Source organism: Drosophila serrata, unplaced genomic scaffold (assembly GCF_035046125.1).
Source record: "Drosophila serrata isolate PLE 108 unplaced genomic scaffold, ASM3504612v1 contig_382, whole genome shotgun sequence".
NCBI classification, from domain to species: domain Eukaryota; kingdom Metazoa; phylum Arthropoda; class Insecta; order Diptera; family Drosophilidae; genus Drosophila; species Drosophila serrata.
This window is the reverse complement of record NW_028257280.1, coordinates 889,823-917,302: the sequence shown is the minus strand read 5'-3', so window position 1 is coordinate 917,302 and position 27,480 is coordinate 889,823. Positions and strand designations below refer to the sequence as shown.

General features: G+C 42.5%; 3 protein-coding genes and 1 long non-coding RNA gene across 16 annotated transcripts in view; 2 read left to right on the top strand and 2 right to left on the bottom strand.

Annotated features, from left to right (window-relative positions):
- LOC147642537 (uncharacterized) overlaps positions 1 to 27,480 on the top strand; it is a 216,145-nt gene that overhangs the window by 23,999 nt on the left and 164,666 nt on the right. The window lies entirely within an intron of this gene.
- LOC110186381 (nucleolar protein 16) lies at positions 372 to 1,338 on the bottom strand. Its single transcript, XM_020955534.2, has 3 exons — positions 1,096 to 1,338; positions 757 to 1,041; positions 372 to 705 (listed from the first exon to the last, which is right to left on the bottom strand). The coding sequence occupies exons 1-3, from the start codon at positions 1,191 to 1,193 to the stop codon at positions 462 to 464; spliced, it is 627 nt and encodes a 208-aa protein (XP_020811193.1). The 5' UTR covers positions 1,194 to 1,338; the 3' UTR covers positions 372 to 461.
- Positions 1,346 to 2,868, top strand: CstF50 (cleavage stimulation factor subunit 1 Cst50). Its single transcript, XM_020955533.2, has 2 exons — positions 1,346 to 2,411; positions 2,465 to 2,868. Exons 1-2 carry the CDS (start codon positions 1,476 to 1,478, stop codon positions 2,801 to 2,803), a joined length of 1,275 nt encoding a protein of 424 aa, XP_020811192.1. The 5' UTR covers positions 1,346 to 1,475; the 3' UTR covers positions 2,804 to 2,868.
- ttk (zinc finger and BTB domain-containing protein ttk) lies at positions 2,919 to 27,116 on the bottom strand. Of its 13 annotated transcripts, none has more exons than XM_020955323.2 (5): positions 26,531 to 27,097; positions 12,316 to 12,666; positions 11,559 to 12,209; positions 11,365 to 11,461; positions 2,919 to 5,623 (listed from the first exon to the last, which is right to left on the bottom strand). In XM_020955323.2, the coding sequence occupies exons 2-5, from the start codon at positions 12,457 to 12,459 to the stop codon at positions 3,993 to 3,995; spliced, it is 2,523 nt and encodes an 840-aa protein (XP_020810982.2). In that variant the 5' UTR covers positions 12,460 to 12,666; positions 26,531 to 27,097; the 3' UTR covers positions 2,919 to 3,992. The 13 variants fall into 13 exon arrangements, with proteins under 13 accessions (XP_020810982.2, XP_020810984.2, XP_086696176.1 ...); XM_020955325.2 differs by lacking the exon at positions 26,531 to 27,097 and adding an exon at positions 15,178 to 15,906; XM_086840050.1 differs by lacking the exon at positions 26,531 to 27,097 and adding an exon at positions 15,338 to 15,586.

Sequence of the window (27,480 nt, the reverse complement as noted above, 5' to 3'; positions counted from 1 at the left end):
TATATATTACATCTCTCTTATTGTTTGAAAAAGCCTTTAACAGAAAAAATAATAATAATTTGAATACGACGGCAAAACATTAAAAAATAAAGCTACTTAAATCTTCTAATTTATTTTAAAAACCAAAACTTTAATTTTTTACATTTATTTACTCCATTTTAATAAGTAATATTTAACATTCCGGTGTTAAGATTAACATTTTACACGTGTAAAGAACAATCTGCTTTAGCTATTTTCACACCAGATTTAGCGTGTTTTAATTTCTGTTAAAAATTTAACGCCTGTTACACGGTCAAGCTAATTAAAAAAAGCGTAGTAAGCACATTTTTAAGCGAAAACATTAAAGATGTTTTGTTTTTAAATTAAAGCTGTTTTCTTTACGTTCCTATTTCTCAGTTTATTTAAAGATAGAAGATAAATCTAGGCATTACACAAGCATATGATAGGTCTGTCCCACTCATTTATAAGGTCCATTCACTGTCTGACTCGTACTCCTCCCAATCGGGCTTAACGCCCACGGGCAACTTCTTCTGCTCCAGATAAACGTTGAACTGCTCCGGAATGGCCATGAACCTGCGTATTTTCAGGCGAAACTGCCGCCAGGTCCATTGGCCGAAATTCTTACGATCCGTGACCATGGCCTTGTAGTTGAACTTGTGTTTGTTGAGGAAGTAGGTTAGCTCCTTCACAACGCCCTTGGGTAACCTGGAGGATATTCATTAGTTTAGTTTTATACTAGAGGGTTGCTGGCATTACCTAAATTCCGGATCTGCCCGCTCGCTGGCCAGTTGTTCGAGCTCCTGGACAACATGCCCCCGCTTTGGTGCCTCCTCCACAGGTGGTTTCTTTAGGCCCAAGACCCGGCGCTCGTCCTCGTCCAGCTCCTCCTCGATAAAGCCATTGACCACCTTTGCCGCATACAGGCGGTCCTTTTTGTAGCTCGGTATAGCAATGGCCTTGTTGGCATCCTTGGCGAGACCCATCTCGGCAAAGTTTGTGCCCACGCGTTGGTTCTCCATCCACATCTTCTTGAGCTTGGGACTGGCAATGAAAACACAGGGTAAGAGGCGGGTCTTGCCGAAAAGAACAACTTACTCCTTGATCTTGCCAGTGGAGCTGCGCGTTTTGTTCAGCGTCTTGCGGTTCACATTATAGCGGTAATGTTTGCCTCTATGGTTCTTGCGAATCTTCATGGTAAAGGTGTTTAATTAGTAAAAAACCTAAAAATTGAAAAACAAAACAATTCGAAGCCGCACGTGTTGCAGCTGTTTAGTGTGACTGTATCGCAAAATTATCGTAATATCATATGAAAAAAGACAAAAATACTGAAAATACTGCATACTCCAATCAGGGTTTGCTTACTGCTATCGATACTACTTTACCGACCGTTCGTTATCGATAGTCACTCAAGAGTGCCGGCGTTTATTTACAGCGAAAATTTTGTTTATATCCGAAAAAAATAATAACCAGCCATTATGCGCGACGAAATCCTGGACCCCAGCAACCTGGTCAAGAACCGGGAGATTCTCTACCGCCTGATGATCAGCCAGCTAATGTACGACGGTCTGGAGAAGTTTGCCATGGAGCTGTCCATGCTGGTGAAGGCGGATCAGTGTGCTCCTAGCGAGCGCCTCCTCCACGTGATGATCGCCGGCATGCAGACGCTGAGCGACAAGGACAAAACCCAATCGGACGACGTGCTGCCGGGCATTGATCTGGAGTTCGAGCCGGAGGCTTCGGCACTGGCGCCGGAGCCGCATTCCTACGAAACTGCCTACGTGACGTCGCACAAGCAAGCCTGTCGTGCGGGAGCTTTCAGCTACGACGGCTCCCTGGTGGCCACCGGCAGTGTGGACGCTAGCATCAAGATTCTGGACGTGGAACGGATGCTAGCCAAGTCGGCGCCCGAAGATATTGAGCCTGGTCGCGAGCAGCAGGGTCATCCGGTCATACGAACGCTATACGATCACACCGACGAGGTGTCCTACCTGGAATTCCATCCCAAGGAGCACATCCTGGCCTCGGCTTCGCGCGACGGCACCGTCAAGCTGTTCGATATCGCCAAGCCATCGGTGAAGAAGGCCCACAAGGTGTTCACCGACTGCGAGCCGGTGCTGTGCCTCTCCTTCCACCCCACCGGCGACTACATAGCCATTGGGACGGAGCACAACGTGCTGCGCGTGTACGATGTGCACACCACGCAGTGCTTCGTCAGCGCCATTCCCTCACAGCAGCACAAGGCGGGCGTGACCTGCGTAAAGTACTCGCCCACCGCAAAGCTTTATGCTACGGGCAGCTACGACGGCGACATCAAGGTCTGGGACGGCATCAGCGGGCGTTGCATCAACACCATTGCCGAGGCGCATGGCGGAGCGGCCATTTGTTCGCTGGAGTTTACCCGGAACGGAAAGGTAAGAACATGGGCTTTGTCAGATATCCTATAAACATTTCGCTACCCCTTTAGTATCTCCTCTCCTCCGGCATGGATTCCCTTGTCTATCTGTGGGAGCTCTGCACCAGCCGCCCGATCCAGACGTACACGGGTGCTGGAACCACTGGCAAGCAGGAGCACCAAACAGAAGCCGTGTTCAACCACACCGAGGACTATGTCCTCTTTCCGGACGAGGCCACCACGTCGCTGTGCTCGTGGAATTCGCGAAATGGCTGCCGTTTGACCCTCAACTCTCTGGGCCACAACGGGCCGGTGCGTTACATCACCCATTCACCGAATGCACCTGCCTTTCTCACCTGCTCCGATGACTTTCGGGCTCGGTTCTGGTACCGCAGGGCCAATAATCAGTAGATTTATAGCTTAAGATATATGCGTGCTGATAAATGCAATAAATGTTAGGGAACATAATATCTAAAGTTTATATGGTTTTTAACTAATCAAGGAGAGATCAAGTTAAGTGATGTAATTCTTTCAGTAAAAATTCTCTTTATTTAATGAACTCAATTCTCTTCGCGAAGAGTTACGGCTAGAAGACTTGTCCTACTAAAATATCTAAAAGGTTGAGCGCATATTCTGTGAGTGAGTTGTAAGTCGTAGTTGTTGCGTTAAGTAATCGGTTGTTGTTAAAGTCATATATCATATATCATAATACATAATTCCGTACAAATATCAGTTAATTTCTTCTTCACTGGAAGTCCATTGCGCATTCTGTTGCTTGGATCGCTGGCCTTAAGGATATAATATTAATAGATTAATTAGAGCCTAGTTAAGTAAATTAAGTGTTTAAGTTTACAACATTTTGTGTTGGGGGTAGGCAACCTTTGCAGATCTCGGTTCCGCCCCAACTCGTTTTGATGATTGCACAAATAGCCAAATACATTTGAATTTCAGCTTGTTGCCAAGGAAATTGAACAAAATAATTATACTACGGACTTTGAGTATTAAACAAAACTAAACAATACATGTGTATATAATGTGTAATAATATATACAATAAAAACAAAAAGATACTAGAAAGTCTAAATAAAATAGGGTCAACAAAATCACAAATAAAAGAGAAATGGAAAAGGTTCTAAAAGAGAGCGCTCGCATGCTGAGAGCCAGTCAAAAATGTGTTTATAATTAAAGCCGAAAGTCATTAAAGTTTACTGTGTACTAGGGATGTAGTTATATCGAACGTTAAAATATCTATATAATCAAACAGAATATCGATCGATGGTCAATTTCTCATGAAACATCCCTAGTGTGTGCGTCGTTTTAAAATTATATTCTAGCTAAAAATTAAATATTACTTATTAGTTAGTTAGTTTTGCTTGTGAAAGGCTGGACGGAGCACTTACTAGTTGGTAGTTATAATAATATTGCTTATGCGTTTACCATTCAGTTTAGTCTAGTAAATTTAACTAACCGATTTGAGTCTGCCACGATCGCTTATCATCTATAACTAAATGTATCTATGAAGTATTCTACAGTTTCAGTTTCAGACCTCGCATTCTTTTTCTTTAAGGTAAAACGTTGCGTTGTGCGCGTTGCCAAAGTCTTTACGTTGCGGTTTGTGCGGTGGTGGCCAGTGCCAAGGACTTGCCCTCCGCCACCGCGCAGGAGCTGGGCGGCTGCGGCGTTACGGTGGGCGTGGGCGAAGGCGACGGCGAGATCTGTATCTCATTCTTAATGATGACATCTTGCTGCAGGCTCAGCATGGCGGCAGCGGCGGCCTCTGGATTCGATGAGGCCTCGTAGCCGCCGCCATCGTTGAGCCCAACATCGTCAGTATCTTGGTCTTCGAGCTTCACATCCGGCATCAGGAGAAGTTGCGAGCTATCCTCCTGGTTGTCAAAGGAGGCGTTGTGCTGCTGCTGCTGCTGCTGCTCCTGTTCGACCAACTGCCTCTGGTAATGGGCCTGCTCCTGTTCCTGCTGCTGCTGATAGGCGATTGAGGCATGCATATCGCCGGCAGCCGCTGCATTTATCAAGTATTTCAGGGGACTGAATGCACCGATGTCCTTGGGCGGCGTAAAGTTCTCGTGCGTCATCTTCAGGTGGTTCTTCATCTTGTCCGGCCGCGAGAACTCCTTGGAGCAGACAGGGCAGGGGAAGACCTTGCGATGCTTGCCCTCGTGGTAGAGGAAGGCATGCCGCTGGAAGCTGTACTTGTTCTTGAACGTCTTCTGCATGTTCTCCTTGGCGCATTCGGTGCACCGGTAGACACCTTCCACCACACTGGCATAGCGGAAGAGATCCAATCCCCGCACGGACATCTCCGTCAAGTGCTCGGCCTGATCATCCAGGGTGGACTGGGCCTTGCGGCGCACTCGTCGTCGTTGAATGGGTCGCTTGGCTCCCTTTTTGCCGCTCCTTGGAGTAGGAACCGGTGCTGGCTCGGGCGAGTCTTCGTCGTGCTTGGAGCGCTCATCCTGATAGCCGGGTAATCCAGCGTTTTCATCGGCCAAGGTTAGCATTTCATGATCGGCTTCGTCATCCTTCAACGGCTGTTCGTGCATGAGGAAGTCCATGTCATCGTCCATAAACTGTCCACCACTGGAGGGAGAAGCCTCCTGCTGCTGCTGGTGCTGCTGCTGTTGTTGCTGCTGCTGGTAGTAATCGGTGGGTTTAAGCATGGGATTATTTACCGCCATGTGCAGGAGCAGCTGGTGGTGCACCTGAGCCGCCTGCTGTTCGGCAGCATTGGCCAGCGATTGCAGGCCACTGCAGGCATTGACCTCCTCCTGGGTTGCCCTCGCCACCTCCTTGGTGGCATTCTCCTCGATGCTGAGAGTGGAGTTGGGCGAAACGGCCACTGTGATTCGTCTGGGGGCCAGTGGTATCTCTGGATCCTTGGCACCACCTCGTAGCTGCTGCTTCAGCAAGGAGTTCGTGTTGCCGCTGCCCTGCTTGGTCTTCGGCTTCGATTTCGATGGCGTTTGTGGCGGTGTCTGCGTGGGCGGAGTCGGCGTCGGTGGATTTGGTGGATTAATGGCTCTTATCTTTAGCCCCAAGATAGTGGGCAAGTGCACCGGTGCCGAGTCGCTGTTGTCGCTAATCTCAAGCAGGGGAAGTGGCTCCGGGACAGATGTGTTGCTGGTGGTAGATGCCTTAGGAGCTGCAGAGATTGTGGTCGAAGTGGAGCCAAAAAGCCGTTGGGAGAGCTCAGGAGTCGCCTGATTGGTGGTCACTGCAGATAGAGAAATTCAAAAACATTAATTCAAAGCTTTAAAATATTATTTATATATATTTATTCTAACGGTCATTATTTATAAACTTTAGTAAACCGAAGGCTTTTTCCGAGACAACCTAAAATATAAGTGTTAAATCTGTAATTTTTATATACTAATTATTTAAGGTAAATTGAAGTATTTGAAATATCATAACTAAGCCAAAAAATCATTAAATTCAGAAAGCTGTCCCATGTTAGTTTTTATTTGCTTTATAAAGTTGCATACTTAATTTAAAATTTTTTTAAATTCGAATTTTTATCCATTTTTTTTTTAATTTTAACGATGTAACCCCTTATAAAATTTTCAAAATTTGGAAAAAATTAAATTTTTGTCAGACATAGCTAGATCGACTCAGCTTTCGATGCTGATCAAGAATATATATGATTTATAGGGTCGGAAATGACTCCTTCACTTAGTTTCAAGCTTCTGACTGAAATTATAATACTAATCATCGTTATAATCATGCCCGCCTTGCCTGCAATGTACATCACTTAGCAGCAAGCGGGAGACTTATTTAAACTGCACTCAGAGAGAGATTCTTATTATTTTATTCCGGATAAGGAACAAAAACTAACATTTTTACTCCCTTCTTAATTATTTAGTTAATATAACTATATATATTATCGAGAGCGGAATCAAAGGAATATATATTAGTTGAACGAAATTCGTATCCCATGTAGCTGGATACTGCTAAATAAAACCAATCAATTTTGTGTTTCAGAACTGATTTTAAGTGTTTTTTTATATTTATTTTTTTTTGTTTTCAATTGTGTTTACTTTTATTTTCTTCTGTTGGTCAGTTTTAAACGATATATAATATAATAAATGTTTTGCTTGATTAATATTGCGTGTGTGTGATTCACTATTTAGTAATTATGTTTAACGTATTATACATATATATCGTAAAAGGTGTGTGTGTTTCGTAATTGGCTAATTTAAATGGAAAACCATGTTCACCAACAATTCCAGACAATTTTCTCATTTCCATATGAAAGATTTGTTTTTTTTTTTATGTTTTTTGTTGTGTTTATTTTTTGCCTTGCATTTCTTTATATATTTTGTTTTTCTTATTATTCTTTTCTTTGGGCATCAAAGCATGACTCACTCTATATATATTATGTGTAAGGTGTATATATATATATATTTATAAAATATTCCTCTCATAGATTTCGAGTTTTGGATATATTTTTTTTGAAAGCGAGAAAATTGCTGAAGCTTTGTTTTTTTTTTTAGTTTTTTTTTGCAAAAATATATGTAAATATATATTTATGTGTATATGTAAAAAAGTAGACTAAAAATAAAGTAAAATAGAGTACAAACAATATGCGTGTGTTGTTTGATTGTTTAAAATTAACGCCAAAAGAGAAGATTTTGGAAGATTGGAGATTGGTGTTGGTTTTGGTGGTTAAAGGTGTTTTGATTTCGGGTAAAAGACGGCTGCTTACGGACTAAATTGCACTAGCTACCACTAAATAAAAAATTAAAAACAAATATTATTTAATAAATAGCGTACGCAGCTTGTTTATTGTTTGTTTAAGATTGCGCTTAATTTTGTTTCAGATTTTCTCTAGCAGTTTTCAGTTTGTATATTTTGTTTAAACTAGTTTTCGAATTGCAACAAATATGACTTTTTGAGGAATTACTTGCATATTTTTAACATTTTCAAGTGTTTTTGTTTTTTGTTTTGTTTGTTTTTTTAAGTTTGGAGATCGTTTTTTCTGTGTATTTTTCCTGGTTTGCTTGCTTGCTGCTTTTGCCACGGTATTGTTAGATTTTTCAACTGCATTTTCGTTTAGGTTATGTTTTTGATTTTCTTTCATTTTCTTTGGCGATAATTTAAGCCTCCGATATACAACATATAAATCGTTTGATTGATTGATAAATTATATTATTATTATGATTATTATTATTATTATATATACCATTATTATTAGCTTTAAATTACAGTATTTATTGTTGCTTTTTGTGTGTCTATAGTTGATCGTTTTATCGATCGACCCCATTAAATGGGTTCTCCTCTATGTTTACTGTGGGATATTTGCAGGGGGAAACTATATAGGAGGAGTTCTGGGGGTCCTTGGGGGATCCTTGGCCCAGACTCGCTTGCTTTAACTTTTAACTAGCTTCATTTGAAGGCAACAAGGTAGATTTGCGCTCCCTCTCGCATTAATTAACATTATACATGGATTCTCCTCCTGCTTCCTTTCCGATTTCGGCTTGTAATATTATTGTTATTTAGTATTAACATTAGCGTAACATAGTGATAATGATAAATTAATTAATAGAGCTACGGGCTAGACATACCATTCAATATTTATAGTTATTTTAGCTTTATAATTATGTATAACATATCTGTATATATATTTTAATATATATATATAGATTAATTATCTAAAAGTGCGGCTTTCTGTGTTTGTTTTTTAGTTTGTTTAGTGTAACTTTGCCCGAATGAATGCTTGGTAAGGCCGCTGCGGTGTCCAATAGAAAAAAGGTATACTCGTTGATATTCCTTTGTTTTCGGGTGTATAATTTACAATAATCGGGTTAGGATTATTTTAGGGTCCTAGCTTAGCCCTAGGAGAGGTTTAGGTCCAGAAAAGAAAATACAAAATTCCAAAACTGGAGAGTCGGATAGTTGTAATTGAAGAATTATAATTGCACAATGTAAAATAACCTTAAATCGACGACGACCTGCTGGCCATCGCTTTCTCTTTTCTCGTTATTTTTCGTTTTAAAAATGTTTAATAATAATTAATCAAAGCCAAGTAAAAAACTAAAAACAAAATCAACAAAAAAAAGATCTACTTTAATTGCTTAGGCTGCTGCTCTCTCAACAAACAAACAAAAAAATCGCGAAGAGCGCCATGCGCTGCAACCAGATTCCTCCCGTGTTTCCTTAGCGGCTGCCACCTGTCCTCTCCTCTCCTCTCCTTTATGATTATTCTTTCCTGCTCCACTATTTCTTTGAGTGCTATCGCTTGTCTACTTATCATCCTTCTTTCTCATCTTATTCTTTCCTAACTTTCCTTCTTTTTGGACTTGGAGTGAGGTTGGGTTCGGAGATTTATTACTGCGCCGCTGCGGCTGGCGCTGGCGGTGCCGTGGACGCTGTCAGCGGGCCCAGAGAGCCACCGCTGGAGGACGATGTCGACGAGGAGGAGGAGGTGGAGAGCGCATTATTGCCGGTGGCGGGCAGCGATTGATTCGAGTTCTGTCCGCTCAGATCCGGCGGTGGCGGAGTCGAAGCCCCCGAAAGACCCAGCGGCTGGCCGGCGAGATTCGCTGCCGCCACATTGGCCAGCGCCGTCGAGGGATTCTCGATCTTGTGGATGATCTTCACGTGCGCCGTCATGTTGTCCTTGCGCGTGAACTCCTTGAAGCAGAACGGGCACGGGTACACCTTGACGTTGCGCTTGTGCGAGGTCACATAGTGCCGGCAGAAGTTGCTGATGTGCGTGTAGACGCGCGAACAGACCTTGCAGCGGTACGTGTGCTCGCCCTCCTTGGTGCAATAGTCCCGCACCGAGCCCTCCGCCTCGCCCTCGCCCACGTTACTGCTCAGATTCAGCTTGGTCTTCACCGAGGGCGTGCCCACGCCGCCGCTGCTCAAGTTGGGCGTACTGCCACTCAGGGAGCCGGCCTTGAACTTAAAGCCATCATTGCTATTGTACAGGTCGAGGTATTCCTGGCTGGTGAACACGGCCGTCGGCTTCACGTCGCCGTTCTGTTTCCCCAGCTTCGGGCGTTTCTGGACGCGAGGCTTTCCCGCTGCAGCCGCTGCCACGGAGGAGGAGGCGGCGGGCGAGCTGAGAGGCGTGGATGCTGCATTGACCTTGCCAATAGGCGTCAGCTTGGGTATGCTGACCATGCTCTTTACCTGCGCCCCGCCAGCTGCCATTCCAACGATGAGCTTGAGTCCGCCGCCAGCAGCCGCCGCTGCTGCTGCTGTGTCCGCCTGATGTTTCCGCTGGGCGGCTATGAGGAAGGCCTGCTGGCGCGCCTGCTCGTTGAGGTGGCTGCCGTCCGTCTGATCCTGTGTGGGCGAGCTGTTGTCGGTGAGGGGATTGTACTTGAACTCCACGGGCTCGTCGTATTCATCCAGCATGAGTTGAGGTTCCATGTACGAAGTGTCCATTGGCTCGCCATCGCTGTCGTTGCCATCTAAAAAGAAATTATTACAAATAAATTGGTTAACTCGAGGTTCTACTTAACTTTCAAGTACTATGATTATACGCCAGATTAATAAATTCAAAATTTTTTAATTTATGGACATTTCTCAAGAATATACAATATTCAGGATGCCATTAATTTTGAAATTCCTTTAGAATTTATAGCATACTTTTGATATTTCAAATAATTTATTAATATCTATCTATATTTATTATGAGCAGAAAGAGTCCTCTACTTTTTCCATATTGCAGTTATAATTTAGCAAAGTTAATATTTAATTTATCATCTCTTTAACTTGAAATTTAATTGGGAAAAATCAACAAATATTTCAAACATTAAAAAGTAATTCAAAATTCCTACAATTATTGTAAATATGTTATAATCTGCAGGCGTATAAACTTAGTACAAGTAAAATAAGGTGATATGTGGGTGTACAAATGGGTGTGTGTTGTGTGTGTGTGTGTGCAGGATGTATATATGCAAGAGAAAGGCAAAACACATGACGCGAGAGAGCAAGTGAGAGAGAGAGAGTGAAAAAGTTTCAAATCGGATCGGAAAAGCTATAGGGATTTCAAGCCATTTTCAACGCGTTGCGACAGTTTAGTTTGTTCGAAATGTTTTTCAGTTCAGTTCAGTTTTCTTTATTTTTCTTTTTTTGCTTCCTCAGTTGATCAGTTTTTCATACATGTTGTTTCGGTTTTTTGTTTCATGTTTGTTTCGAGGAGGAGATGGAACGGAAATGGACAGCAGAGATCAGCATTTCATTTTTGGTGGTGATGGTCATTTTTTTATGAGACAGAAAGAGATATATAGAGAGCATTTCATTTTTCAGGAGTTTTTCGCGATATATATAGTATTTTTTTTTTGTTTTTGAATTTGGAAAATTTTGGTTTAGCTATATCTGCTTTGATCTTGGTTATATTTTCATTATCCCGTCGGCCATGAATCCCTGTGAGCTCAACCCGATTCTCAACTTCACAATTCTTTAATTCTCTTCGTCAGCTTGTGGATTTGCATTTCTTGGGCATCATCAACATCATCATCATCTTTGGGGACACTCACCTGCCGACGGTCACAAGAGATGCCTTCGAACGAGAACACTTCACTTTGTTTTTCGTATTATTTTCTCACTTTTCATCATTTCTTTTCACTTTCTTTGTAGAGGAGGAGGAGAAGGAGGAGGGGCGAGAGAGAGGGAGTAGCGAGAAACCGACGCGAGCTTAGCTTTTCAGATTTCAGATTCTACAACTAATTGAAATGCGTAAAATCCCTTTTAGCTTTTCCGATATTCGCAGATGAGATTCGTCGAACGAATGTAGTTATAAATATATGTATAATGTGACTTCACTTAGCCTGGCTCTGTATTGGATTGAGTTGGTAATTCGATTTTTTGCTGGGTGCACATGAGAGGTATCGAGATATTGGTTGATGGTGCATTTTACAACTTATATATGGTTATAACTCAAATGATCTTAGGACTAGGCAATGGTTCTTCTTTCAGAAATGACATGGCAGTGGCTGAACTCACCGGAAGTTGTGCTGTTGTCCTCTTGGTGGTGGTGGCTCACAATGCGGTGATCCTTGGCGTTCTTTGATCGTTTCGTGGGCAGAGAGTCGCGACTTTCCTGCGAGGAGAAGAGAACATAATGGAATTAGTCTCCCATATTTAAAGGAAATTCATCTAGAGGATACAACTAAGCTTTACTATCTTCTATAACTCACATTCAGGTCATCCGTATTGCCTGCATCTTGCTGATTATCATCGGAGCCATCATCGTTGCCGGAGTAGGAATCGTTGCCCAGTTTGCCATTGCCCAGATCGGAGTCATTCATCATGTTCTCGCGCTCAAAGTCGTCGTAGTCATTCCCCGTGCCATTCGAGCTCCCCGATAGTTTACGTGGCCTGCCTCTTTTTCGCTTGGGCATCAGGGCTGAGCTCAGCAGCGATGGCTGCACCGGCAGGGTGGGCGTATTTCCAGCATTGGCAGCAGCGGCACTGGCCAGCAGACCGCCGGCCTGTGCACGATTCCGCTGTGGCACCAAATAAGGCTGAATGCGCTGCAGCTGCGGGGGAGTGGGTGTGCTCTCGGAGCCAGCCGCACCCGTTCCCGCTGCAGCTCCAGCTCCGGCCCCCGTTGCCGGCGAGGGCTTGTCGTCGTTGACCTCGGTGAGGCCCTTGATGCGCAGGCTCTCGGCCACGCGCAGGAATGCGGTAAGTCGCTCCTGGTCCACAGAGACCTCGCCTCTGTACATGAAGTCCAGCAGGGACTTCATGTCCGAATAGGGCACATCCTTAAGTATGACTATCGGATGCTTCTCCGGATGATTTATGAACAGGGCGTTGAAGTACGGACTGCAGGCGGATAGCACCATCTGGAGAGCAAGCAGAAAGTTTATTAGATTCATCATTGTTTGGTTCAATTAAAATCCTTCGCTACTACTTAATATTCAATGATCATAGGATCTAGACAACACCCACCTTGTGTGCCTTCAGGTATTGCCCCTCGACGGCCAGCGTCACATCTGTGAAGGTTTCTGCGTGGAGCAGCTGGTCAAAGACGGACAGCAGGTTGCTCTGATGGTTGTTCCACCGCAGGCAGAAGCGTTGAGATGCCATCTTCATTGGGAAGCCGTCGTGTTTGCGTCACTTAGCGGAGGAGCGAAGCAGGGTGAGTAAGTGAGAGGCTGCGATCTCGATCTATGTCCTCATGCGCGACTCGGGGGTCATTTAGGGTCCTTCGATTGTCCTTTTGCTCTGGGATTCTCCTGGAGACCCTGTGAGACTTATTCTGAGCGGGGACAGCCGTTAAAACATATATTCCAGGGCGTGCTGTAATGGAAGGAATTACAAAGATTAGTATTTTTGGGGATCCAGGATTTGGGTTTCAAAAACTTGTTAAGGGTTGTAAAAACATTGAATGCCAGAAAGGGCGAAACATTTGATTTTTTTTCCGACTCATATTTATAAATCATGGTGTTTCTTAAGAAATAGAAGCACTTTCTTGTGGTTTTTACGCCTGAAATCGAACATTCTTTACTTTATATTATTCCTTTCAATAATTTTTAAGTAATTATTTTATAACAATAGCATTTATTTTAATAAAACTCTTCGTCTCATAAATATTATGATAAATATAAAATCTCCCAATAAATACCATTCCTTATCATTTTCCTGTTTTAAATTCTAATTTAAAAATTCTATCAACTTGAATTTTTTGAAAAATTGTTTCTATCTTAAGCCAAAAAAGGACTCTTCACTGAAACGGCGCTGCTGCTGCGCTGCGGGCGTCCAATTGAGAGAATTTAATTTAAGAGCCGACCCCAAAGGGTCAAACGAACAGAGCAGCACATTATGCAGGCTCGATGAGGGAAAACGTAAATGAGGAAATCTAAATGGAAATTTCAAATGTGTTTCAAATGGGCAGCCGCTAGCAACAACAACAACGAGACACGCACTGCGAGAGAGATCGCGTCAGGCAAAGAGAGAGTCGCGGGAAAAGAGCGAGACTGCAACAATAGAGCTGGGTACTATCGAGGTAACGAATTTTCAATGAAATTTCAGTACAAATTTTAAAAAATATTTATAATATTCTTGTGTCTTATGAAATATATAGTTTCTAAATTTGTTAAAATGTTACCGCCACATCTACAGAGTCTTTAGCGTATGAGCATAATTTATTAATTATAATTAGTGACTTGACTTAGCTCAAGGAGAAACATAATATTTTTGCAAAAATAAATGTATGGATATAAGATGTTTTTTTAATTTAATTTTCTGGTTTAGTTATATTTCGTATATCAAACTGTGATGATACGATAATTTTGATCTTCTCTCTGCAAAATATTATATTATATTATATTATCTCTTTCCAAAATATGTTATAAACAATTTAGCTATTTTTTACAAAAATTCCTTTGTACAAAAAACGATAGTATCGACACTCAATCGACAGTTTCCCAGCTCTAGGCAACAACTGTGCCTGTGTGTGTGTGTGTGTGCTTGGCTGTCTGTGTGTGCGCCTGTGACTTGAAAACTTGCCAAAGGGTGTGGAGGAATTAGGAGAGCAACAAATTAAAAGCAACGAAGGCAACAGGCAGGCAGGGCACGTAAAATGGAATGGAAAACTTTACATGCGACACGCTGGAAACTGGAACGCGCACACACCGACACGGCCGCGATTCCAGGCAATCGCGGTGGAAAGTCATGAAATTCGTGGCACGTTTTATTTCTTCCTTCGTTTTTCTGTGTTATCACTTTCCGTGATCGTAATTCCAACAAAAAATCCTTGTCTTCTCTTTCGAAAACCCACGCTTCCTCCACTTGCTAAATATTTGCGTTCGCCGCGCTTATCTTATCGCTTTCTCGGTCGCTTTGTTGTACACTTAATTGAAAATCATTCAGCATTCCCACAGAAATTCCCGTCTTCCTGGCACACACACATGCGGCCCAGCACAGTCTCCACTTTTCTTGCTCCTCTCTGATTCTGTTTTTTCCACGCTTCTATTTTGTGATGTCTATGCTTTGGCACTGTTCGGTTTGTTTGCAATTGTTATTGTTTTTATGCACTTGTTCAAATCAATTGAGAAGCCACACACCATTCAATACGCAGAGGCAGAGAGAGTGAGAGAAAGAGCACGATCACAATAACTCACAGGCACACACGCACACACACTGACACGTCAAACAGTTATTAGAAAAGCTCGACGGCCGCAAAAGCTTCAATTTTTTTTTCGCCTGGCACGATCGCACAAATAGGTATATTTTTCGTTTATGGCTCGGTTTTAAATGGAAATGTATTGTTTTCTGGCTCACTTTGTTGTAATTTGTATTTCCTTTACCGCCCAGCGTTTGCGGTTTCTTGTGTTTTTTTATTTTTTTATTTCAACTGCGGCGGAAGGCGGCGGCCAAGAGGAGAGACCGTTGTTGTTGGAGATCCGAGCACGAATGAGCGAGTCAAAGTCCTCGACGCAGGAAGCCGACTGCGCTGCCGGCGCACCACCACTTGTGACTTTTAGTCCGAGAGCGCGGGAGAGCGAAAGAGCGGCGCTCTCTTGGCTGCGCCTCTGCTTTTACTCTCTTAACGTTGTTGCTTTACTTGTTAGTTCCAGCTCGAGTTGAATTTTTGAAACATTGAAGTTTTAAAAAAACAAAACACATCGATGAAATCTACTTATTTTAACCAGAATATTTATAAATTAATAATTTTTAGACTCTACGACTTTAAGAAAATGTACACACGATTTTATAAATTGTTCTCCCTTTGAACTATTTAAAAAGGAAAGTTTGTAGTCTATCCAATGTTTTGAGTCGAATTTAATGTAATTAAAAATTACTAAGCACCTTTAATCCACAGCGGCTATATCCTTTAGTTTTGATCGAAGCGAAACACTTTGCTTATTTTGTGAGTTGTCGTCAGTTTTCTGATATTTAAAAGATTTTTCTTTCACTTAACGGTGGCTAATTCACTGCCCGCAGTTGTTAAACCGATATTACTAGGCACCTTTTTCTGCCCTCTGCTACATTCGCCTGCTTCCTTTGCACTTATTTTTTGTTGCTTCCTTCATTTAATTTTAACTTGTGGAAATTTTCACAACTCAGCGCGAGAGTGGGAGCGAAGGCGAGAGGGAGCGCGTGGTGGTGCGGAGAGAGAGAGAGAGAGAGGGATCCGCTCGAACGATCCAACGAAACGAAAAAAACTCTCTTTGGGGCAGCAAATTCGTCCGTCTCGCTTGACACCAATACATTGAGTGATCCTCGGGATCCAACTTCCAAGCTCCAAAGCAGCGGCGGCGACCGCGCTGCCAGCGCTCGCGCACTCACACACACATGCAACCACACACACGCGTCGAAAACAATCCTACATCCGTTGCTCTCTCGAGCAGTTAATAATTTGTTTTGTCCTCCGTTTCTTGCTGTTGTTCTTGTTGTTGTTGTTGTTGTTGTAAGGGCAATCGGCTGCGCGGCGGCGACGTCGGCTTTTTGGGTTGGGCTCTCCATTTCGGGGCTGGGCTGGAACACCCCGCGCACCTACCACACCCCATCTGTAGCTTTGCTGGCTTTTCCAGGCCACTGAAATTGGAAAAGCATGTGGAAACGCGAGATCCAGCGACGCAGGCGTGTTCCATCCGTGGGACATACAGTGGGGAGTCGTTAAGTGGATCTACTTACTTAATAAATTGGAATACCAAATATGTTTGTAAATTCCAAACAAAATATTACCTTACTATATATACATACATACGTATAATTAACTGAATGTCCTGTAAGCCCATTTTTTAAAGGCATGTATCACTGTACTTTTCTACATTGGCGTGTTGTTGGTGGTGTATTTTTTTCTGAGTCTGTTTTATTTAATTTTTTTTTTACATTTTGAGTGGCTTTTGTGGAGCTTTGCCTGGGATCGGAACTCTGACTATGAATCTACGCGGGGGTACGGACTATGCACCGCAAGAAACAGGATCCTAGCTTAAAGATGCTTATTTCTGTTAAGAACATTAATAATAATTATGATATTAGACAAGGAAGACCTAAAAGTTTACTTTTTCCAAATAATAGAACAAGAATAGCATCTGTTAGGAATTATTTCTTTCAGTGCAGGCTGCTAGTATTACTGTAGTATTAGTGGTGCCTAGTGCCTTTTGCCTTTTGCCTTTGCCTTTGGTTTCCATTGTTGTTGCCGTTCGTTCTACTTAGTCGCTGGTCTAATATGTATAAACCGCTCTATCTGCTTCACCGCTCAACGACTTCCTCTCTCTCTCTCTCTCTGAGCTCCAAGCTATTCGTTCCATGCTTCGTGCTCCAAAAGGGAGCTGCTCTCCTGCCCGAAGTTTATCAGCAAAAGCAAAGTTACAACAACAGTTACAGTGTGGCGTGTGTTGGAGAGCGGAGGCTATATGGAGGTAGTACCCACTATATAATCGGTGACAGGGCTCACAAATTAACGATGATGCTGCCTCCGCCTCTTCCCCCCACCATCGAGATGATGTTGAAATTTTGGCTGGGAGTGAAAACGGAATTTGTACTTTTTGACGACGGAGGCAGACCCGTTTGAAGACAACAATGAGGATGGGCAATTATAAAGAGTGATTTTTCCAATATGATAGGTTGATAGTATGGAACCGGCTACCTGTTTCTGTTTAAGAAATTTCAAAAAGTATCCTTTGGTTCGGAAGTGTATCTGGGGATCTACAAGATATTCGTACTAAGATTGCAGTCATACATAACTTTTGATCACAAGTCTATTTATAGACAAAACCCTTCGGAGACTACTGTGCCGGTTGGCATGGCTCAGTGGATCTGAGGCTGCCAATTGTTACCCAATATCTTTCTGGCTCAAAGTGGATTTCCAAGTCTTGGCGGTGTGTGCGTGACACTTGGCACATGTGGCCCACACACAATACAATCAACAATCAACACACAGTAGACTGGCTGAGGCGCCCCCGCAATGTACAGTGATATCTCGACATCCAGCGGGGCTGCGGCTGAGGCTGAGCCACCGAAAAAATCACCAGAGCCTGTGATTGCTACATGCGTGAGTGTCTGTCTGTCGCTCCCCTGTTTCTATACCTGTCGCACCTTTTGCCTACGAATAGCGGGATGGGGGGATGGGGGGATGGGGGTAGAGGAGTTCGCTCAGCCTCTGTGCTTTTTTCTTTTCTTCTTTTTACATTTTTTTTTTCTTTTTCGGTTTCCTCAAGCGCTATTTGTGCCGTGTAAACACACGCCGAAAGCCACTGAATGAGTTGGCCCAAAGAGAGAGTGAGAGAGAGAGAGAGAGAGAGCAGATACGTTAGAAGAGCGCTAGCTTGTTGGTGGTGTATTGGTGAGTATCTGTGTTGATGACTGACTAACTGAGTAACCGCTGCTAGCTATGTTATGTGGCCGGATTCTGGTGCTGCGTCCGTCCCTCGTCGGCGGAACAGGTATCGCAGGTTGGCACCAAACACATGTCCCGCTTCTCTGCCTCTCCCGCTCTGGCCCTCCTGCTCGCTCCCTCCGCTCCCCCCTCCCCACACCCTCTTCGAACTTCCTTGGAAGCTTTTAGAAATTGAAACCTCCCAAGTCAAGTCGTCCCGCCTTCTACATGGAAAAAAAGCGACTAAAGACTAGTCATGAGGGTCTGTATAGTTATTGTAGAATTCAACAATATATTTTCTTGGACATAAAGATTGAAGAATTAGGATTTAAGCGCATCTAAAGACTGATCTGTTAATTCACTAAATAAATAGAGTATCTGTGAGGTTGGAATGGAAGAATTTTGAGTGTACGATTCTTCTAGGGTTCTCTCCTTATTGTTGTAATACAACAATAATTTATTCCTTGTATTCCCTAAGAAGATATTTCTTCTAATATTCTTTTCTCTCTCTCTCTCTCTCCCTCTCTATTCTCTCCTGGACTAACGATATTGTCGCCGTTGCTGGAGCTCTTTGTACTTTGATTACATGCACAATTCTTCTCCGCTTCTCTCCAAATCTCCGCTCTTCCCACCAATTCTCCCCACTTGGTTTTCTAGCGACGACGTTTGGCTGTCATAAAGTCCCGTTGTTGTTGTTTCTCTATCCGTTTCTAGCTCTTTTTCTATTTCGCTCTGCTGGGCCTTTGTTCGCCAAGTGTAAAATTCCTTTGCACGTAGGCACCCAACGGAAGAAGAAGAAGAAGAAGCAGAAGAAGGAGGAGGAGAAAAATAAAAAGCTTGGCTTTAAAGCATAACAAAAACCGAGCGAGAGAGAAATAAAAAAACAAAACAAAAACAACAAAAAAGGTTAACAACGAAGCACGTAAGCTTCCAAAGAGAAGGGGTTTTTTTTTTTTGTATTTTCAAAAGGGGTGAGGAGGCAGCAGGTGGGCCGTTGTCAATGCCACAAACACTCAAATAGATATCTAATACAACATTGTAGGACACACACCCACTTGCAAAATATGTTGAAACGCATTCGTATGTAAATGCAAAAAATAATTTCATTCATTGAGAAATTTAATAATGGACAACGTCTTGGAGGAACCCCGATTCCATTGGAAATACACGACTTGGAGGCTATATTTCTATGTATATAAACAAAATATTATTTTAAGGAGGATCCGCCTTTATACGAGAGACTTCTTTACACATATGAAGTATAGATTTTAATAAAAAATAGCCCTATTGACTCAAGTTTTGCCTGCAATGTACACGCACACAGGTACAACAGGTTGCCTTTGACAAGATATTATTTGTAATTTGGTGAAAATAATGGAATAGTCCAGTCCAGTTAAAACAATATATTTTCCACACTTATATCCAAAGTTTGTCTACCAACTTTCTTTTGGTTATTAATTAATTTCTTGTACGTACAGATAAATAAATATTCATATATCTTGTATTTTTATATCTATTGGCTGTTATCTCTTCTAAAGTATCAATAAATCGATTGCTAAGTAAACTTTGTTTGTTGACATTTCGAAAAGACGTTTGTTTGATTTAATGTTTGCCATAAGAACCTGATTTCAAATATCGATTTCGCTTATTCTGCAATTGAGAGGTTGAGGAAATGAAGATCCTATTTCTAAATTAAGAGTTGAATAAATTATCAAAATAAGTTTAATATTATTTCACTTATTCAAAGAGTGTTTCATGTAATAATTGAAACCTGTGGGAATGTCCGGACATCTACGAAAAACATATGGCTATACTGCCTACCGTATATTGTACATATATGACCATATATCCACTGGTTCCTATCGTATATGGCAAACATTTGCGGAGGAGTGATCGCCGTCGAAAACTACAAAGAATCGCTCTGCTCTTCGGCTAGTCAACTATGAAAACAGAGAAGGAGGAGCTGAGCTGGCGAACGGGGAAGGGTCGCTCCACTGGGGCTGTTTTTTATTTTTTTTACAGGGGGTAGAGGAGGGAGGATGTGGAAACTAGTTGCCCTCGCTGGATGAGCTCACCCTGGCGAGCAGCGGGATCTGGAACCTGGGGAAACTGCGACTTTAACAGTGACTGATTTGTGGTCTTTGTTAGAGGAAAAAACTGTTTGTCTATTTTATTTACCAAGCAATTTTTCGCCAAAAACATTACGTTTTTATCCATAGTTCCTTGAGCGTACTTACATAGTTTTCCTTTGTGTTTTTTTTTAAAGGAAAAACCCCCAACTGGGGACCCGAATACTTGCCGACTCGTTTTGGCTGCTGATTACCAAATCGTTTTTTGGCTGGCATTTTGTCAGTCGCTCATAGGCGCACCATAGAAGGGCGTCGTCTTGCAACACACTCTTTGCACCCCTCCTAGGAAAAAAGATGCCCCGTCCGTGGCTGTCAGCAATATTGATCTATGCTGGGGTTTTTGTTGTTGTTTTTAACGCCTCGACGACCCACACACTCAGCCGGCCCCTCAGTCACTCATTTGCCCTCGCAGTCGCGTTCGGCGTTCGCCGTTCGAAGAGCTTTTTATGGCGGTGTCCTTAATTTAGACATCCGAAATGCGGGTCATCGACGGACGGGGAAAGTTCCGAGGCACTCGCACTGACACACTTGGTTGGCCCCTCGACGATCCACCATCCGCACTCCACATGGCCACCACATAACCCAACAAGAGAAACCCTCAACACTGGAAGTGGTTAATATTGAGAAAATATAATAATGGAGATCCTCTGGAGTAGGGATTCTTCAGGGAGTTTTGTACTAGTTATAGGATAGATGTACACCAATTTTTAGAGAGTAAATATCCAAGGATAGCTCCTAAAGAATTCCAAATTTTCCCCATTTTTCCAGTGTTCCTTTGCCTTCCACGCGTATATTTGTAGTTCTCTTAACCGCATTCAGCTGATAAGACAGGCAAAGGAAGTACCTCCCCGATAGCAGTGTGTACACATGTACGTACTCGTACTCGCCGTACTTTGCCATTGGGACACGGACAGATAAAGGCACCAGCAACCAGTTGGGAGGCCATCCATGAGTCAGGAATGCCCGATTGCCCTTTTTTCTAGGAGCTGCGAGAATTCGAAATTCCGATTCTTAACCAAAAGAAAAAGCTGCTTTCTCCGCCTTTCTGCGATAACAGTGTCGTCGAAGAGAGCGGCGACGACAAAAAGAGCACCGAAAATGGTTTTAGAATGCCGGCATTCTCTGAGAGAAACTGAAGAACACATGTGTTTGCTTTCTGCTCTCGGAACACAAGAAATATAATTATCATGAAATTAAGATTTCGAGGAACTTGGCATATATGTAGATTCAAATTTAAAAGGAACTCTATACCTTTATTTTGATAATATTGAGGAGGGATTTCTATAGGTTTTTCAGTTTTTAAAGTCAAATTTATATTACAAAACTGATACCATTTCTATAATAATTCAATTAAGCCTATGAGCCGAGTCTAACTTTTAGAAGATATTGCTTTATAAAAGTCAATCTGTGATAATAAACCATACAAAAACAATTAAAAGTGTTCTAGTAAAACCACTTAACTAATGTCAAAAAATGTTAATATTTTAAATCCAGTTAATAAATACTAGAATTATGTATTTCCCCAGCCGATACTGTATTGAATAAAATTCTTTGGCGGATTTGCATTCCTTTCCCCCTAGAAAAAAAGTGGGCGTTCTTCCTGGCGCCGATAATGGAAATTAGAAAATGTGGCGCGGATATTTATAAACTGACCCAATTGCGGGTATCCAGCCAGCGATTCGATCCTCTGACGAAACTTTTTAGAAACAGCTGCGCCCAGCGGACGGCCGCCATGCGGCTTCACAGTCACGTATCCCCAGAAGACGAAATATCCCCCCAGTTGCCACCTCCTCCCTTTCGCCCACCCGGATCCAATGAGAGGGAGAAAAGAAGCTCCCGAGGAGCGTTCGGATAGCTTCGTGTGGCTTCGGCTTGTTCAGCAAACAAAGGAAACGATAGCAAAAGGCTATAGAGGAATGAGGCAACTAAAGGCACTTATGACTGATAATCGAATACCCTGCAACACAAACTATTTGTAATATTTTATACTATATATTTAGTTTTTTACTACAAGTACTTCAAATTTAAAGTGGTCACATTACTTTAGATGTTTCTTTAACTTTGTTAGAGATTTGGGCCTTGCTTCCTCAAAATCCCTATACACCCTACACTTTCTTTTGATTGCGGGGTAACTCCCAGAAAAGCACGCAGTGTGAGTGCGTGCTGCTTTCTCTTTCGTGCGTTTTGGGGGCCGCTGCCTCTGTCGACGATTTGAGCGGTGTATTTGTTGTTTTCATATTTCTCCTTGCTGCTCTCCTGCTGCTGCCGCTGCTGCTGCGCTGCCGCTGCTTTGATAGCGCTCCACCTCCTCTTTCTCCTTCTGCTTCTGCTGATCCGCCCGCTACCTGTCCCTCTCCCATCCACCACCCACTGCTGTCGCGCACCCAATTAAGCTTATCGCGCACTGTGCGTGAGTGTTGGTGCGTTGGGGATATTGCTTGTGTTTGCTTTTTTAGAGGTGACTTTCCTCGCATTCGCTCCTTCGAGGCTACGCTTGCTTCTGTCATTCACTGCTACCCCCCACCTCACCCACTTCCTTGGCCACCGAAAGACTGTGTGTGTTGGTGGCGTGTGCAAAGCGGCAACATCAGCAGCGGCCGCAATCGAAAAATCCTCTTTGAGAGGATTAAAATATACACACAGCTTTTTTCTTATTGTCATGTGCTCTTTATTCCGCCTGCCGCCTGCCTGCCTGCCTGCCTTGCATCTAACGGTACAGTGGATCCAAGGCGAAAAATGTTGGTGCAAAAAGGATTGTGACTTACAGTGGGGTAATTAGGGTTTTTAGTAAATTAATCACTTAAAATAAGATATCAAAGAGCACCTAGCAATTCAAAGCAATTGTTTAATGCTCTGAGGACTTTGTGCTTTTCATTTTTTTTAGGTGCCACTGTGCCCCTGCCTGGCTGCTATCCCCTTTCCCCTTCCGCTATCCATCCCCTATCCTCCATCCCCAACTGGCAATCGGCGCGTCCCACAAACGGACAATGTCCCCTCGAAAAGCTTAAGGGTAGCCAGTGACTGCGACGCCGGCAGCGTCGCTTTCAATTACATTTCATTTGCATTTCTTAGTTGTTTTTTCTCTCTCTGTTTTTTTTTTTTCGCTGATGTTGCCTTTTCCCGCAAACACACACACACACACACACGTACACAAATATTCTTTTGCAGCCTTAAGTCGGATGCCTGGCCATTCGCTCTCCTTTTTGCGCTTTTCGTTCGCAGAATGCAAAATAGGAAACGGCACAACAGGCACGAGTAGATTTTTTAGGCACCACAGGGCGTATACTTGACGCGGACATTGAGCTGCGCCGGCAGCGACGTCGGCGTTGTTAATTGAATTAAAGTGCCCATGTATGCATGCGTTTGTGTGTGTGTGTGCAAAAGGCTTAAAAACAACAGCAACAATAAAAAAAATACAAAATATATATATATAAATGAGAAAAAAACTGCAACCAGCAGGCGGAAATTGTGAAATGAGCAAAGAGCCAGCCCCAGGTGCATTTCGGTAGGAAAATTACCAGAAATCCTTTTGTTTGTTTTCAAATACAATTGCAGTTTTCAAAGTTCTTTAAGAATTTATCCTATTTATTTCGTTTAAATAATAAATATCTATACCAATTAATAAAGTATTTTAGGGTTTTTTTTTTTAGGATCTATCAGTTCATAAATACAACATACATATGTATTTATATCCTTATAAATGAAACCAAAAGATATTTTATTCAGCTAGTTTCAAATTTACCCTGTAAGCATTTTGAAGATTCGGAGAACGGTAACTATATCCGGGGTCCAAAGGGTTAACTCTGCCTTCTGGCTTCTGTCTTTCTCGACTTGGCTTTTGGCCCATTCTCTTTTCGCGAAGATTTCTGCCTGAGTTACAAAACATATTTTGGTCACTGACCTTTTCCTCTTCTGTTTTTTCTTGTATTTTTTGTTGATTCCTCATTTTTTTGGCTGACTTTTGAGCGGTTTTTGTTTGTGTTCCACTTTTGAATTTAGGTTTTTGCAGTAGTCGGAGTTTTTTGCAGCAGATTGCTAATTAAAAACAGGAGATATATGAGCGACTTGTATGCATTATCAGGATGGACAATCGGAGCAGCAGCAGCAGCAGATAACCGAAAGGCAGAAGAAATACCTGGCATTCTTGTGAGCTCCGATCGAAGAAGGCACGTCGAGTGATAAAAATCAGAAGTGCATTCAGCGAAAATTTCAGCAAAATGCTTAAGGCAAAAAGTGTATGAGAAATATGAGCAAAAGGAGTATTTCGCCAAGTAAAGCTGAAGAAATAAGAACCACGTGAATATACACAGGAAAATGAACAGAACACGGAACACAGGCCGCGGACAGCGGACAGCGGACAGCGGACGACAACAGACAATTCTTCTTTAGCCTGGCAGCTGGCAACTTGCAAATTAAATAAATAAATATGAAATCATTTTAAATAACAATAATTAAGGAATGTATTGTGCGAATATATATTTTTTTTGGTTCCGATGAATTTTGTCAATACCGAAAAAGTGGCAGGAAACCAGGGAACATTTTTCAGAAATGTAAGTAATATTTGTAAAGCCCCAGAATACAAAAGGAAGTCGAAGATATCATATTTATTTTAAAATATTTTATTTACTTGTACAAATAAATCCTCTTTCTTTTTTTTAAGACTTTAAAACTAAGAAGATTAATATTTACATTCATATTAAATTTCTGAATTTCGTTTTAATATGTTTTGATATTTATGTCACTTATAATTATTTAACTAAATATTTATATTAAAGAATTAATTAATTATTTAATTTTAATTTTAATAATGACATTAATTCGTTGCGTGTAGAACGAGAAAGAGAGCTTGTTGAGGAGAGAGTTATTCGGTCTATCCCGATCTGTTCCCCTCTCGCTCTCTAATATTGCGTATACGCCGCATGGACTTTTACTCAATTTTGTTTTTGGGGTTTTTTCATCGATCTTTTTGGGCACTGTTAGTCATGTCATCCTCTTTCTCTTTGGCCTTCTCTTTTTTCCCTGTTGCTGCCTTTTCTTCTGCTTGTTTCGCTGCTGTAACTGTTTCGATCGCCGGTCGCTGAACAACAGTTATAATTTGAGCATAATTTCAACGGAGCGCAAGGTGTGTGTGCGAGCACAACAAACAAACGAAAAAAAGCTCTACGAAAGAGCAAGAAATAAATATAGTAAAGAGAGCTAAATATCACCGTTTCATACGCCTCCCCCCTCCCCATCGCCCTATCTCTTTGCGTTTCATTAACAAAACAACCGCAAAATTTATGTGTGATCAGAGAGACTTGGCATTCGTTTCCTTTTTGCGCCAATGCAAAATAATAATTCATGATTGCCACCACCGCTACCACAGTGTGTGAAGTGGGTTAAAAACAAAAACAAAAACTCAAAAACAACACAAAAAGTAGCAACAAAACCAAAACAAATGCAGATCAAAAGCGGAGATTGGCCTTTTGGGCTGTGATCTTAAAATTGAATTTGCATAATTGAATTTCTGTGGCTTTGGTAAACAGGTGCATCAGGGTTGCCACCTTTAAAAATTATTAATAATTTTCTACTGGAACAGAACATTATTTTTAACTGGTTTTCATAGGCTCAAGTTTGGTTTTCTTGTATTCTAGTGCGTCTATGTCTCATTCATGGATCACTCACTTATTCATTCATTCATTTGGTCAATCACTCAGTTAGTCACTCACTCACTCACTCACTCAGTCATTCACACACTCACTCAATCGGTTCATTCAGAAAATTGCTCGGGGGATCGCATGTGTGTGCGGCAGCATGGAAATTGGAATGTTCCAGGCTGCTAGCTGGCAGCCACTGGAAGCTGTTGGAAGCCGCAGAAGGCGCTGAAACGAACGAAAGGGGTGCGGCAGACTGGCGACTAGCGACTGGATGTGGATGTGGAAGTGGGGGATAAAAAAAAGGAAATGGGCGACTGCAAATGACAGAGATCACTGAAGCACGACCGACAAATAAGCGGACGTATCTATGTATCTATGTGTCTAGTATCTGGTATCTGGTATCTAGTGCGGTGGCGCATTACTCCCCATGAACCGCATGCCTGTATCTGTATCTGACGGATACACATGCCCTCGACTGCCTTTCCAATAAGCGCGAGCTTCGCATGTAAGCTTGTGGCAAGATTCTAGTTGGATTTCCCGCCAGCCAGGTTTTAATAGACATGGCAGCTTCTTCCCAGACTTTTACGACTCCTAATGTTTTGACCTTTCGAAATCGTCATAGAAAAGAATCCTTATCGGAATTTTAAGAAAAATCTTCCTCTGCAAAGAGTATTCTTCAAAAGTTGAGCTCGCAGTCTGATCCGAAATCATTATCACTAAATTGCGTGGCTTCCTTTTGGGATTTTTTGAAATCCTTATCTGTCATTGATTTTTCGGGGAATACATAATTTCAAATTGTAATAAATGTATTTCTTGTATATTTTTGTTGTAATTAGTTCGTTGGAAGAATTGTTAAAGGAAAATAATGGATAGACCTTGTTTGAAAATAAAGTCATTATACAAACAACACAAATTACAGTTGCGTGCAAATCTTCAAAGAATCTTAGTTGTAGAGTTACAAAGCTCTTTGCGTTGAGCTTTGTTCATCTTAGAACACGAAGGAATATAATCAATAACACTTCTATTCCTGCTTTGACCTTTTCCATAATTCCATTGAAAATCTTTACACTTACCAATTCTTGGAAGATTCTTAGTAATCCGTTTTGCGGTTTCTTCGGCGGAAAAAGCTTGCAACACTTTGGCCACTTGTTGTTATTGTGTGTGGTTGTTGTTGTTGTTTGTCGGTTACACGTAATTAAGGTAAATAAGGTGAATACGAAGCCAAAAGCGAAATTGCACAAAAAGGCAGAAAGGCAAAACAGCAACAAATGTAATGCAAAAATAGCTGAGGAAACGCCGCGCACGAACCTCCAATCAGAACTGAAACGCAAAAGCTTGCGCCACAACACCGCTTTTGTCCTGAGCACCGATGCGCTGCCCGAAGAGAGGCCCGAAGACTGCCGAGGAGATCCGAAGCCGAACCGAAAGCTTTGATCACGAAACACGAACTGAGCTGGGAATATGGAATATATGGGAATGGTAATGGAAATAGGATTGAGTCCAAGTGGGCGGTATTTGTGTCTGCCTTCTTCCCCCTTTTTCTGCTCCCGTTTCACATGGCTCTCTTTGGCGAAACGCAAAGCGAAAATAAAAATAAACGCAAGTGGATGTGGACGGACGAGCGGATGAAATGGAATGGCAAGAAGCGAGCGTTTGAATGGCTCCAAATGGTTAAAAGCCAAGGCAGCGCAGTCGCCAGAGGAACACCGAGGGAGAGAGAGAGAGCGAGAGAGACGGAGGAGCTTCGGGAGAGTGACATTTGGGGCCGCTGCGTTGGCGCTCTGCTCCCGCTGATAAGCTTGTGTTGAAATCAAGTCTCCTCCTGAGCTCTCGCTCTCTTCTTGGCGCTCTGCTCTCTGCTCTCTGCTCTCTGCTGACCTGCTGCCGCACTGCAGCCCCCACCACTGCGCTGCTGCATCAGCGTATTACGAAATATGACAACAATGCAGTTTCGTCGTCCTCGTTTTCGTTCTGTCGACGCTGCGGCTTCTTCTTCTGCGGCTTCTTCTGCTGCGCCTTCTTG